The following is a 14,880-nucleotide window of genomic DNA, read 5'->3' as shown; positions in this document are numbered from 1 at the left end:
CCAGAAGATATTTTTGAAAATATGACTGGTGGTGGGAGGACTAGGGGCCATGCATGGAAGCTGGGCAAGAGCGTGGTTGACAAGGGTGTTAGAGCTAGGTTTTTTACTTGGAGAGTGGTGAATGAGTGGAATAAGCTTCCAGAGTCTGTTGTGGGTGCTACGACCGTGAATGAGTTCAAGGCAAGATATGATAGATACTGTGTGAATGTTGAATAGTTGTTCCAGACATGATGTTAGGGCCTCCCTCGATGAGTCTGTCGACTCCTTGGAGTTTCCCGGAACAATAATAATAATAATAACATAATGAACCTTCTTCATAAATTAACTTGTAAAAAAGAAAAAATACCTTTTAATAAAATTTAATTCAATTCATAAAATATACCGATTCAATATACAGAGAAAGTGTTGATAAATGCTTTCCTTTTCAGGAGTATGCAGATCCTATGATTTCCTTCTCCATATTTTTCTGCAAGAATATTCAACTTTTTCCTTCTTCTCTGACCACATTACCTACTAAACATGATGCATTTATATGTCAATTAATGCAAAGTGTTGCATGCTAAAATAACACAGATATAGAGCATCACAGATGGTTGACATATTTCATCTATTCAGTTCAGTTGGGTGGATAAAACAAAACTAACAATTTAGTCAATTCTGCTGCCTGAGAGGCAGCAACCACAAACACAGTATTGAGACAACATAAAATGGATATCAGTTGTCTTTTGGGCTGCTTAAAAAGTTTAACTGGATCATTTACTCCTTCACTTGCTCACAGACATTCTCTTCTAGCCTTTGCTATATACATTTTCACAAACACTGTTTTGCTAAATTAACTCCAATTACTCCTCTATATTTCTGTAAAGTGTAAAATCATGAGCAGCTGCTATTCACCATCCATTCATAAACCATTTTCAAATCTACCAAAACTAACTTCTAATCTTCCTCTTTCATTCAGTCTACTTCTGGTCTCTGTAGCATCCTCAAGGATTGCATCTGCTAGCTGTTCAAGAAACATCAAGTTTTTTCTGTCCTTTTAATTACATGCCCATACATAGTTTTTGCAACTTTCATGTACAGGATTAACATAAAAAATGAATATGTGAGCTATTGTGTGCAAAGAAAGACAGAATAAATAATATTTAAGAGAAATGTCTTTTTATTGTTAGATTAATTCTTAGATTGACAAATCTGTACATGTGTTCACATACCACCAGGTTTTCTACTTTGTACATTGAATATATCAAACTTACAAAATGACATCCAAATTAAAAACATCAATAAATTTCACAGATCATTTCATAAGCTAAGGCAAATCATAGCTGCCTCTATTATAAAAAAAAAGTCTGTACAAAAATCATAAAAAGATTTTATTGAAAGATCACTTGTTTCAAATTGTAGCAAAACAGTAAACGGTTGTATGTTGATAAAGATCTCCAGGGTGTAGCACACAAGGAGGAAAGCTTGGCTTCAAAAAGAAAAACATAATTACAATTAATTACAGGAAGTAAAAATTGCTAATTTTATTTATTTAAATAAACTAGTAAGATTTCATATGCAAATTTTCATAAAGAACATATGGCAGGATCTACAATTAGAAATTACACAAATTAAATTTTAAATTAATATATAACAAGTTAACAAATACAAAATAACTATGTACTTCAATATTTGATTAGCAGGCTCCTTGAAAATCTGTAAATTATTTGAAACTTGTAAATTAAAAAACAATGCAACATGACTGCAATATATTCAGTATTTTTTAAGGAAATTAAAACACAGACTAATTATTAATTATAATAAATATAATATTTTTGATATTTCAGCAAAGTCATCATTGCCATCATCAATGCAGGCACTAACAATTGGTAAATGAGGCTAAAGCATAACAACCAAAGTTGAGCAAAAAAAAGTCCTAAATAGTGCTTCTCAGTGTGTTAAAATAATGGTCTTAGCTGTTAGGCTAAGACCATTATATGTGTGCTTCCAAAATTTGGGAAAGGTTCATGCTACCAAACTTGTCGAGATTTCAGTAGTTTCTTAAGTTTCCATGTTTAAAGCATGGTCAGAAAGTCTTGAGTGGATATAGGCGGTATAGTAGAAAAACTAACAAAAATGCTAAAAATATACAACAATACAACCTCTTACAGACTATATAGGAAACTGGCATTCCTTATCTGCTCCACCACTACAATGCCTAGACCTGCCAGATGTTTGCAGTTGCTAACTCTCCTACTATGGCCAAACAGGCAAGACAGCCAATAACAGAATTGCCAAGGATTACATCTGGTTTCACCACTAGCCACTCAGGACTTGCTGACCATACTCTGAGCAGCAACCACAAGATATGCTGGAAGAAGGCCACTCACATTTGCACTGTGATTGTGATAATATATCATACAAGCATGATATATTATTCCTAGAATCTGCCTCAGCCTTAAGAAATAATCCAAACCTCAGCAAATTTGGTTGCATGAAAGTGTCTCAAATCTGGGAAGCACTCATCGTCCAACAGCCAAGCCCCCAACCCATTTTAGCTCACTACTGAGAACAATAATTCAAGACTAGCCTCATTTACTCACTGTTAGTGCCTGCATGCACATAATCATATTGTACTGTGTTCCTGATGATGGCAATTTGACTTTGCTGAAATATCAAATTTATTATGACTAGCCTCATTTACTCACTGTTAGTGCCTGCATGCACATAATCATATTGTACTGTGTTCCTGATGATGGCAATTTGACTTTGCTGAAATATCAAATTTATTATGAATAATAATTCATTTAAATTGTAATTTTCTTAAAAAATATAATGATCACTGTAATGTTCAGAAAATTTTAAGAACAAATTAACTATTCTTCCGAAAATAATTCAATGCATATTTTGATGTTCGTGCATACATTTTTGTTTTTCTAAATATTGAATCACTTTTTTTAAAAAAAAACTGGTGTAACTCAAAAGGAAGTATCGATTTACTGCTTGAACTTATTAGTCTGGCCGCAATCAATCTTCACTTAAGTCATTCCAATAAATTAAGTATTCATTTTTTTTAGTCAAAATATATTTTTGTTTTCGTCCATATTATAATGCATATGCAAAAAGAACTTTATACATTAAAATTGCCCTCTTGGCTATGTTTTGCATAACAGGAACATCTGAATATATAGCAGATATGCAATAGAAATTATGTCCAAAAGAAAATATTGCCTTTAACAGTTATTTTGTTAAAGGCAATATTTAACAGTTAGTTTATTTAATTGTTATTTTGCCTTCCATTAAAGGCAAAATAACAATTTTTTGAGGGAAGGGTTTGTTTGCCATTGTAGTAGATACATAAGGTGACTCACACTGCCTTTCAACATACAAGAAGCATTGTTATGAATGTAATTCTATACAAACTAATATATCTGCATACTGTTAAGTGCAATATTTTTTAATATTATATTAATGAATTAAGCAAATATATATATATATATATATATATATATACAGGGTGTTCGGGATAAATTTGACATATTTATAATTAATTATATTTTTCCGTAAGTTACATGTATTAACACACACTTCTCTTCATTTAAAAGTTTGGACCCTTCTTCATTCATATACAAGATGTCAGAAAGGATGGATAGCTGGAACCCACCTGAATCATGGAAGAGAATAACTTGTATCATGATGATTCGTGCCCGCCATCAAAATAAGGATATTGCGACTGCTGCCCAATGCTCCCTGAATACAGGCATGAACTAGAGACTTGCAATGGTGACTACGAGGATGTAGCAAGAAGAAAGATCCCTAGCAGACGATCTGATTGCGTTCGTACAGCAGAATTCCTCGCAAATCTGCAGGAACAGGTGTTGAAGAACCCTGGCATTGGAATTCGGGCTTTGTTCGTGGAGTTGCTAACTGTAGTCAAGCCCTGGATAACAAGGGTAGCCAATGTATGGCCGTATGTATGGCAGCAGGATTCGGCCCCTTGCCACACCTCTGGGAAAAGTCAAAAATGGTTGTCTGAAAATTTCTACGACTTCACCAGTCCAAATGTTTGGCCTCCAAACTCCCCAGACCTTAACCCCATGGATTATTTTGTATGGGGCGCAGTTGAAAAAGACACCAATCGCACTTCCAGTAATACAAAAGCCCAGTTAATGGATAAAATTAAAACAGTTTTTGCGGCCCTTCCCAGGGAGACTGTAGCATCAGCTTGTTCGAGGTTCCGAAGCAGAATTGAAGCTGTGATCGATGCTAATGGTGGTTATTTTGAGTAAATCTTGTTGATAGTATTGTAATTAACTCTGCCTGTAATGTTTTTTTGTCAATTCATTAAATTTAATAGATACAAAGAAGATTTTCTTTTTCCTTACGAAACTGTCAAATTTATCCCGAACACCCTGTATATATAAATAAAATAAGATAAATTTCCATGTAAAAATAAAATGTTTTTTCCTGCAAATCTAATCGATGCAAAGTAATGATTATGACAAAGGACAGGAAAATCCACAAGATATTTAACAATATCAGTAAATTATGTATATAATACAGTGATTTTAAGAGCACTTCGACAGGGATACATGACAATCATTAATTCAAGAGTTAAGAAAAGCAAAAGCAAGACAAAAACAGCAAAGTGAAAAAGGTTTTGACTGTACGGCTCACTGAATAAAATAAGCTGGTGGTTTCATGTTGAAATTTAAAAATTTCATCATCGAATTCTGACATGTACCCTTGAAGGGTGCACAGGATATCATGACAGTAATACATGAAAAGCTATATCATTACTAACTTCCAATCAACAATATTCCTCCAAAGTAATCTGTTATCTCAAGATTCCAATATTATAAGATCTTATATTTCTATTTTCTAAGGCACTTACTATATCAATTCACCTAAATCTTGGTCTTCTATAGGTCTTTTTCCTGCCCATCCTGACAAAGGACACTTGTTCAGCTAATCTATCTTCTTCCATCCAGTTTAAGTGACTATATTACCTGAGATTAGCTTTGCAAAAATATTCCCAAAGGCTAACATGTCAAGTTCTTTCCTAATATCCTCATTTTTAATATGATACTACCATTGATGCCATCTGTTTACTCTGCTTATATTTCTCATAACTGGCATATCAGTGGTTTCTGCAGTCTTTGATCAAGTGCTTTATTTCTAACCCAGCTCTCAGATCCGTAAGTTAAAACAGGTTTGAACACTATCTTGTATACAGTTAGTTTCGTGTTTTGCCTTATTTCATAAATATTTATTTAGCAGCCTTCCTACCATACCAGCTTTGTTAATTCTATTGTCTATTTCCATATTTAATTTGCCATCTTTACTAAAAATTGTGAATAAATAACTGAAATGTTTTAGTTTTTCTATCATCATCATCAAATTCCTGCCATGTACCCTCAAGGGGGTGTACAGGATATGATAGTACCACATAAAAAAATTACATCATTACTAACTTCTCATCTACAATTTTCCTCCAAATAAGTCTGTTACTTGTCAAGACTCCAACATTATCAGATCTTATATTTCTATCGTCTAAGGCACTTTGTACCGTATCAATCCGCCTATATCTTGGTCTTCCTTTGGATTGTTTTCCTGCAAACCTGGCAGAGAACACTTGTTTTGCTAATCTTTCCTCTCCCATTCTATTTAAGTGACCATACCACCTGAGATTAGCTCTGCTAACACATTCCTGGATGCTGACAACGTCAAGTTCTTTCCTAATATCCTCGTTTTTAATATGATATTGCCATCGATGCCATCTGTTCACGCCTCTAATCTTTCTCAGGACTCTCATATCTGCAGTCTCTAGTCTTTGGTCAAATGTTTTACTTCTGACCCAGTTCTCAGATCCATAAGTTAAAACTATTTGAACACTGTCTTGTATACAGCTAATTTAGTGTTCCGACTAATTTCTCTCTTATTCCATATGAATTTATTCAATTGACTTCCCACCATACCAGTTTTGCTGATTCTGTTGTCTATTTCTATATTTAATTTACCATCTTCACTAAAAATCATGCCTTAAGTAGCTGAAATGTTTTAATTGTTCCACAGGTTCTCCATTCACAACACAGTTGACATTTTCAATCATTCTGCCTATTTTCATTGTCTTTGTCTTTTTATTGCTGACCTTCATACCATATCTATTACAACAGTTATTCAATTTATTCAGACAAACTTGCAGACTTGTAGCGGATTTATTTAGAAGTATAACATCATCCACATAAAGCAAAGAGCTGACATTAACATCTCCAATTTTGATATCATGTTTAATACCACTTACCTTCATAATGTGATCCATATAGATAATGAATAACAGAGAGGATAATGTACATCCTTGTCTCACACCAGATTTAACATTAAACCATCTTCCTGTACTTCCTTTAATTCTAACTGCTGACTTACAACTCAAATAAAGACTAAGTATTGCTTGATATAATGCCCCATCGACACCATATAACTGTAGTGTATTGAATAGCTTCTCTCTTGGCACTTGTCATATGCCTTTTCCAAATCGACAAAACTCAAATAGAGATCTTTGTTATATTCCCATGATTTCTCCACTATTTGTCGTAAAATGAAGATCTGATCCTGACAGCCATTATTTGGCCTGAATCCAGCTTGTTCTTCACCCAGCTTTTCTTCCACAATTCTTCTCAATGGTTTCTCAAGTATACTTGCATAGATCTTGCCAGGAACACTTAGTAGGGAAATACCTCTGTAATTCTCACATTCAGTTTTATTTCCCGTTTTATATATGGGTACTATGAGAGTTCTACTCCAATCATTGGGAATTCGTCCCTCTGTCCAGGATTTCTGAACTATCACTGCAGCCACTGTAAGAGTCTTATACCACCATACTTCAGCATTTCTGGTCGAATATCATCTACTCCTGCTGCCTTTCCACATTTGAAGCCTTTGATGGCTTTTCTACTTCAAGTATGGATATGTATTCCTGACTGCATGCCTGGTCAGTGTTTTTTACCACTGTGCTGTCATCACTGCTTGTTTCATTTAGCAATTTTTCTAAGTAATTACTCCATACTCCAAGGATATCTTTTTCTTCTGTTTTCATGTTTAAGACCACTTAAACTAATAATAACTCTGTATTCATGTCCTTTATCATCTCTAACTCCTTTTACAGCACTCTTTCCTCCATTCCTAAGCTTCTTCAACAACCTCCAGAATATTTTGCCACCTTCTTGATATTTATTTTTTATATCTTGCCAAAGTGCTCCCATGACTTTTGTTTAGCTAGTTTTACACAGAGTTCAGCATTCTTGCATTTGTCTCTGTATTCTCTAAGACCACTAGCTGACTTATTTGCCAGGAACTTTTGATATGCCTTCTTCTTTTCCTTCATTGCCTGTTTACGGCTTTCTTCAAGGCTTGCCACTGAATCTCCAAGGTTTGATTCCTGTTCTCAAACTCTTTCATTTTTTCTTCAATAATCTTTGTGTATTTTAGTCTACAGTTCACATCTGAGAGCTGCTCAACTTTTATTCGCTTTAAAACTTTCTTACATGTTATTCTTTTCAATATAAAATTCAATTTTATCCTGCTCAAGACTAAATAGTGATCACTTCCAATTTCAAATCCTCTGTACACTCTGGTGTCCTGCACCAAGGAGAAAACATCACTATCAACAATAACATAGTCAATGAGACTTTTTTTTTTTCCTTGTCTCTTCTCTCCATGTGAATTTGTGCACATTTTTATGTTGGAACATGGTGTTAGTAATAACCAGTCCATGTCCTGAGCAGAAATCCAACAGATATTTGCCATTATTATTAGCTTTGCTCTTTTCTCCAAATTTTCCCAAAATATTTTTGTATGTCTCACAATCATTTCCTACTCTGCTATTTAGATCCCCAACAAGGACCAACTTTTCCTTTTTCATTGTGTCAGTTGCTTTTTCTAAAGCATCAAAAAATTCCCCTACTTCTACCTTAGTAGAACCTTCTGTGGGACCATAGGCACAAATAAGTCTCGTCGTCCAGTTCCCCATTCTCATATTTGCCCACATCACTCTACTTGAGACTGCCAGCCATTCAAGAAGATTAGCCTCGTATTTTGTGTTGAATACTATGGCTACTCCTTCTTTTCCTTGATTGTCATTGCCTGAATATAACATTTTGTATTTATTGCTCAGAAAGATCTCACCAGTTTTTGTCTTTTTTGTTTCAGTCACCCCTATTATGTCGATCTGGTACTTATCTAATTCCTCAGCTAGCTCCATTTCTTTGCCATTCAGGCTTCTTATGTTGATAGTACCGATCTTTAACTCTGGTGATGTTGAGTTGGGGTGTGTTTTCAGATTTGTTCCAGTAGCTGACTTTTTGCTGTTCAGCCTGGTTACCTGGCGAAAACAACGGGGCCTTGTTTAACTGGGCGACGCCCCAGCCGGCATGAAATTTTGTCATGTTGTAACTTTTCTTTTTCTTTTTTTTACTTTTTCTATAGATTCTCCATTCAGGATGCAGTTCACGTTTTTAATGTTTCGGACTATTTTCACTGTCTTTTTATTGCTGATTTTGATGCCAAGTTTATTACAGCAGTTATTCAGTTTAGTCAGGGAATCCTGCAACCTTGTATTGGATTATTCAGAAATATAACAAACCTACATAAAGTAAAAAACTGAGATTAACATCTCCAATATTGATATCAGGTTTAATTCTACTTTCCATCATAATATGATCCATATAGATGATGAATAACAATGGAGATAATGTGCATCCTTGTTTCACACCAGAGAGAACATTAAACCATCTTCCTGTATTTCCTTCAATTCTAACTGCTGACTTATAATTCAATTACAGAACTAGGTATTGCTCAATATGTCTCCACATATCTTTTCCAGGTCCACAAAATTTAAATACAGATGCTTGTTATATTCCCATAATTTCTCAACCGTTTGTCTTAAAAGTGAAAATTTTATGCAACTGCTGTTTGGCCTGAACTAAGCTTGTTGTCCTCCAAGCTTCTCTTCCATAATTTTTCTTACCCTTTCTCAAATATACTTTCACAAATCTTATCTCTAAATTATATGTCTAGTGTTCATGTTATCTTTATCGTCTCCGATTCCAAAGCACTCTTTCCTCCATTTCTAAGTTTTTTCAATATGCTTTCTCCTTTTTCATCACTGCCTCTAGCTTCCTGAATCAACCACAGAGTTCTGATTTTTCTATCCTTGAAAACAACCTCACTAGATGTCTCTCTAGTTGAATCAATGTTTCCTTCAGGGTCTGCCACCAAATCTTCAAGGCATGGTTCTTGTTTTCAAACTATTTCATTTTTTCTTGAATAAAGTTTGTGCATTTGAGTCTACAGTTTATCTCTGAAAACTGCTGAGCTTTGATATGTTTTAAAACTTTCTTACATATTCTTTTGAATAAGTAATTAAATTTTATCCTGCTCGAAACTAAATGGTGATCCTTTCCAATTTTAAATCCTCTATATACTCGTGTTTGAACCAGTGGGAAAACATTGCTATCAATCATAACATAGTCAACAAGATGTTTCTTATTTATTATAAGCATATAAGAAATTGTATACCCTTATGGACTTAAAAACAGGCCAGAAGGGCATGCACGCAAATTTTCAGATGTCACATTTCAATCTTAATAGAATGAAATGTGACATCTACAAAATTAGAGGCCTGACAAATAACAGAATTGAAATAAAATTGTTGATAGAGAGAAATGGTAATAATGTAAAGGAAGTATCATATTGGAATTATACATGTCTGCAAGGAGATGTGCTTTGCATTATGGGAGATACTAAGACAAGTGATAAGAGCTTAGTCCACCTTTACCACGAGTTGCCTCAGTCCTGAAGATACTTCAGGTGCAAACTTTGTTTGCTTACACTTGGATAAAGGATTAAACTAAATTTATTATATGAAGTATCATATTATTTTATACACCCATTGAGGTTACAGTGTTATAGCAATGATGTCTTACAAAGTAGGAGAATAGCTCAGAACTTTTTTTATAGCACCTTCTCTTACACACACATGCATACAAGAGGTTTCAAGATTGATGACATGGCAGTACAATGCATGGATAAATGGTTAGACAGAAGAAAGGAATTTGTTGATGTGTTTCTTGAAGAGGTGGGAGGCATAATCATTGGAGAAAACAGTATGGGGGGAAGACTGTTCTAGAGGTATACAGATATACCTGTAATAAGCACCAATTGCATATTGATGTTGACCAGCAGCTGATTGTGTTTATATATGATTAGAGAAAAGTGGATAAATAATAGTGGCCAGTTCAATGAAGCAGCATCCATAGAAATACTTATAGGAAAGATACAATGTGGCAGTAGGGCATCTGTGGGAAAGCAATTGGAGTAATAGCAGCTCTCTTCTGAATACAATCAAGAATTCTGAGAGTGGTTTTAGGTGTCCCATTCCAAATGAGAAAACAATATTCTAAGGTTAAATGGATTTGAGATTTATAATGTCTGGAATTGAGCATGAGAAATACAGAGGGAGGCCCTGAATGTTATATGTTTTTGCTAGAAGAAGCTACATTGAAAGCAAACCCTAGATGAGAAATCCTGATTGGCAAGAAGAATATTGTCAAAGTTGAAGTAAAGTGAAGCAAATTCTTATTTCTGGGAAATGACACAGGATTGCATTTAAGTTTTGCCCACTACCTCAATGTGGTGAGAGAGTAAATGGGCAATATGCCAGTAAACAACCAGGAGGACCACACTAGGTATGAAGGCACATCAATATGCCTGGCAAAAGCAGGAAAGAATCAACAAGTAGAGCTAGCAACCTGTTTGTATGGTGTAAAAGTTGAACGCTCATAGAAAGAATACAAGATGCAGCTGAACTGTCCAGATAGATCTGACTAGGAATGAACAACAGAATAGGCACTGGAAACAAAACACATTAAGGATTGGAAGCTGGAACATTTGTTCCTTAAATCTAAAACAAGAAGAATGAACTGAGGAATTAGATAAGCAAAACACAAAAATAACTTGCATATCAGAAATGAAAAGGAAAGATAAAAGAATGTATAAATTAAATAAGTATCATGTTTTTTTCAGTGGAGTAGAGAAATAAGAGCTGAAGCAGGTGTACGAATAATAGTTATACATAAGGATTTTTCAAATGAAATAAAAGAATGAGAATACACATTTGAAAGAATGCTAAGAATAAAAATAAAACTAAATATAAATCAGTATCTACAGCCCTGAAGAATGAAAACTGAAAACAGAAATGCTACAGAAAACTTCATCAGCTGAATTAATAATACTAGCAGGAGACTTAAATGTAAGGATTGGAAACAGTGCAATACCAGGCTCAAGTCAGAGATTCAATAAAACAACTTAAAACTCAAAAGGAATAAGATTTCTTCAGTTTTGTACAGATAATGAATTCAAAATAAATAATACTTTCCTTTAATGAAAAGAGTCAACAGAAAATAATGTGGGGAAATAACAGAGGACAAATGTCTACCATATATTATATAATAACAAACAGAACAGCAAAACCAGATGAAATTTTAGATATTTTTTAGTCCATGATCACTTCCAATGTCTGCAGACATTAGAAGTGATGATTGGAAGATCATGCAAACATCCTGTATCTATTCTTATGGCAGAGATCAGCTATAATTCAATGTCCAATGTTGAAAGCCACTCTAGAACCGCCTTTGACACTTCATGGGCTGGCCCTTGAAGGTTGCCATGAAAAATGGCAACGTTCAAGGGCCAGGTATTATTCTGCACCCATATTCTAGACTTTGATAGTCTAGAATATGGGTGCAGTCACAGTAAAAGCTGTTCGTTATATTCCATTTATGTAAGGATATAGCGCGTTTGCCCTGATTATGTTGATAGGTGTCCATAGCCTTCTAGGAAAGATGAAGCTGTGCAGGCAGCTACAGGAGTCTTTCACAAGAGAGCCATTTGCTGGCAAGTTCATATCCCATTGTTAGTTCCACATGTCGTGAGTTGAAGGTGCCGGGCCAAAAAAGGCTCTGGTTATGTCCCAAAATGGGGACTTCAGCCAAGTGCTAGTGGGATTTATAAGTGAAGAGGCAGTAGGAAGTTATTTGCGATTTTCTCCAGTTTTTTTTTATTGAAGCCTGCCTTTTTCGTATATTTGGAGGGGCTATTTTGGAACCTACTGGTAGCCACGGCAAAACGGTAGATTTCAGGGTCCTGCTAATCATGTGCATGGTTATGTTCAGTTGGGAGTGAACAATGTTTGTGTGTGCACTTCTTTCCCAGTACTCTGTAGCAGAGTAAACAAGGGCCAGGCCTGAGATTGTAAGTACCTAAGCTCTGCAACCTCAACTAGTTCCACTTAGTCTTGAGATGTTTCTCGTTTTTATTTTGTTTTTTACTTTACAAATATGTCTCCAACCTGGTGTCCAAAGGGTATCAATCCCTCCTGCACTTATTTTTACTCAGCTATGCAAACATCCTGATATTTGAAGGCTAATAAAATATCAGGGGTGTTTAAGGGTCAAAGCTATATAACTGAGAGGAGACCTCCACATAGCCTTTAAAGGAATGCGGACAACCGACCAGGGCTTTCGACCTAATGTCCAATCCTCACCTTCTCTTGGTGCACCCTGTTGGGTATCTATTTGGATACTGAATGAAGGAGGATGGACTGGCAATTTGGGATTTAGCCAACCAAATTGTATTCTTATTGGTTAGACCAAAATAAAAAATGATGGTACAACATGACAAAATTTCATGCCAGCTGGGGTGTCGCTCGGTTAAACAAGGCCCCCGTTGTTTTCTCCAGGGAACCAGGGCGAACAGTGAAAAGTCAGCTACTGGAACAAATCTGAAAACACACTCCAACTCAACATCACCAGAGTTAAAGATCGGTACTATCAACATAAGAAGCCTGAATGGCAAAAAATTGGAGCTACCTGAGGAATTAGATAAGTACCAGATCGACATAATAGGGGTGACTGAAACAAAAAAGACAAAAACTGGTGAGATCTTTCTGAGCAATAAATACAAAATGTTATATTCAGACAATGACAATCAAGAAAAAGAAGGAGTAGCCATAGTATTCAACACAAAATACGAGGCTAATCTTCTTGAATGGCAGTCAGTCTCAAGTAGAGTAATGTGGGCAAATATGAGAATGGGGAACTGGAAAATGAGACTTATTTGTACCTATGGTCCCACAGAAGGTTCTACTAAGGTAGAAGTGCAGGAATTTTTTGAGGCTTTAGAAAAAGGAACTGACACAATGAAAAAGGAAAAGTTGGTCCTTCTTGGGGATCTAAATAGCAGAGTAGGAAATGATTGTGAAACATACAAAAATATTTTGGGAAAATTTGGAGAAAAGAGCAAAGCTAATAATAATGGCAAATATCTGTTGGATTTCTGCTCAGGACATAGACTGGTTATTACTAACACCATGTTCCAACATGAAAATGTGCACAAATTCACATGGAGAGAAGAGGCAAGGAAAAAGAAGTCTCATTGACTATGTTATTGTTGATAGTGATGTTTTCTCCTTGGTGCAGGACACCAGAGTGTACAAAGGATTTGAAATTGAAAGTGATCACTATTTAGTCTTGAGCAGGATAAAATTGAATTTCACATTGAAAAGAATAACATGTAAGAAAGTTTTAAAGCGAATAAAAGTTGAGCAGCTCTCGGATGTGAACTGTAGACTAAAATACACAAAGATTATTGAAGAAAAAATGAAAGAGTTTGAGAACAGGAATCAAACCTTGGATATTTAGTGGCAAGCCTTGAAGAAAGCCCTGATTGATTCAGCTAGAGATGCATGTGGTGAAGTTGTCTGCAAGGATAGAAAAATTAGAGCTCCATGGTGGACACAGGAAGTTAAAGAGGCAGTGAAGGCAAAGAAGAAAGCATATCAAAAGTTCCTGTCAAATAAGTCAGCTTGTTCTCTTAGAGAATACAGAGACAAATGCAAGAATGCTAAACACTGTGTAAAACTAGCTAAACAAAAGGCATAGGAGGACTTTGGCAAGAATATAGAAAATAAATATCAAGAAGGTGGCAAAATATTCTGGAGGTTGTTGAAGAAGCTTAGGAATGGAGGAAAGAGTGCTGTAAAAGGAGTTAGAGATGATAAAGGTGACATGAAAATGAGAGAAAAAGATATCCTTGAAGTATGGAGTAATTACTTTGACAAACTGCTAAATGAAACAAGCAGTGATGACAGTACAGTGGTAAAAAACATTGACCAGGCATGCAGTCAGGAATACAAATCCATACTTGAAGTAGAAAAATCCATCAAAGTCTTGAAATGTGGAAAGGCAGCAGGAGTAGATGATATTCAACCAGAAATGTTGAAGTATGGTGGTATAAGAGTCTTACAGGGGCTGCACTGCATAGTTCAGAAAGCCTGGATAGAAGGACGAATTCCCGATGATTGGAATAGAGCTCTCATAGTACCCATATATAAAAAGGGAAATGAAATTGAATGTGAGAATTACAGAGGTATTTCCTTACTGAGTGTTCCTGGAAATTTTTGCAAGTATACTTGAGAAACGGTTGAGAAGAATTGTGGAAGAAAAGTTGGTGAAGATCAAGCTGGATTCAGGCCAAATAGAAGCTGTCAGGATCAGATCTTCACTTTACGACAAATAGTCGAGAAAGCATGAGAATATAACAAAGATCTGTATTTAAGTTTTGTAGACCTGCAAAAGGCATATGACAAGGTGCCAAGAGAGAAGCTATTCAATATGCTACAGTTATATGGTGTCAATGGGGCATTATATCAAGCAATACTTGGTCTTTATTTGAGTTGTAAGTCAGCAGTTAAAATTGAAGGAAGTACAGGAAGATGGTTTAATGTTAAATCTGGTGTGAGACAAGGATGTACATTGTCCCCTCTGTTGTCCATTGTCTATAATG

At 35.3% G+C, this 14,880-nt stretch overlaps 1 protein-coding gene across 2 annotated transcripts in view; it reads right to left on the bottom strand.

Moving 5' to 3' along the window:
• Nucleotides 1–1,141: 1,141 nt before the first annotated feature.
• The window catches only part of LOC150102245 (galactose mutarotase-like), an 88,434-nt gene continuing 74,695 nt past the window's right edge, over nt 1,142–14,880 (bottom strand). Inside the window, exon 7 of one of the 2 annotated variants that reach the window (XM_090399003.1) lies at nt 1,142–1,468. In XM_090399003.1, the coding sequence (XP_090255129.1) occupies nt 1,391–1,468 (78 nt within the window). In that variant the 3' untranslated portion in view covers nt 1,142–1,390. Of the gene's footprint in view, nt 1,469–1,899; nt 2,752–14,880 lie in introns of those variants that run through there. The other variant, XM_090399004.1, reaches the window with a different exon arrangement.

Source organism: Typopeltis vanoorti, chromosome 10 (genome assembly GCF_054136105.1).
Source record: "Typopeltis vanoorti isolate ZY-2024b chromosome 10, IOZ_Tvanoo_1.0, whole genome shotgun sequence".
Taxonomy (NCBI): Eukaryota; Metazoa; Arthropoda; class Arachnida; order Uropygi; family Thelyphonidae; genus Typopeltis; species Typopeltis vanoorti.
This window is presented reverse-complemented; position numbering and strand designations above follow the sequence as displayed.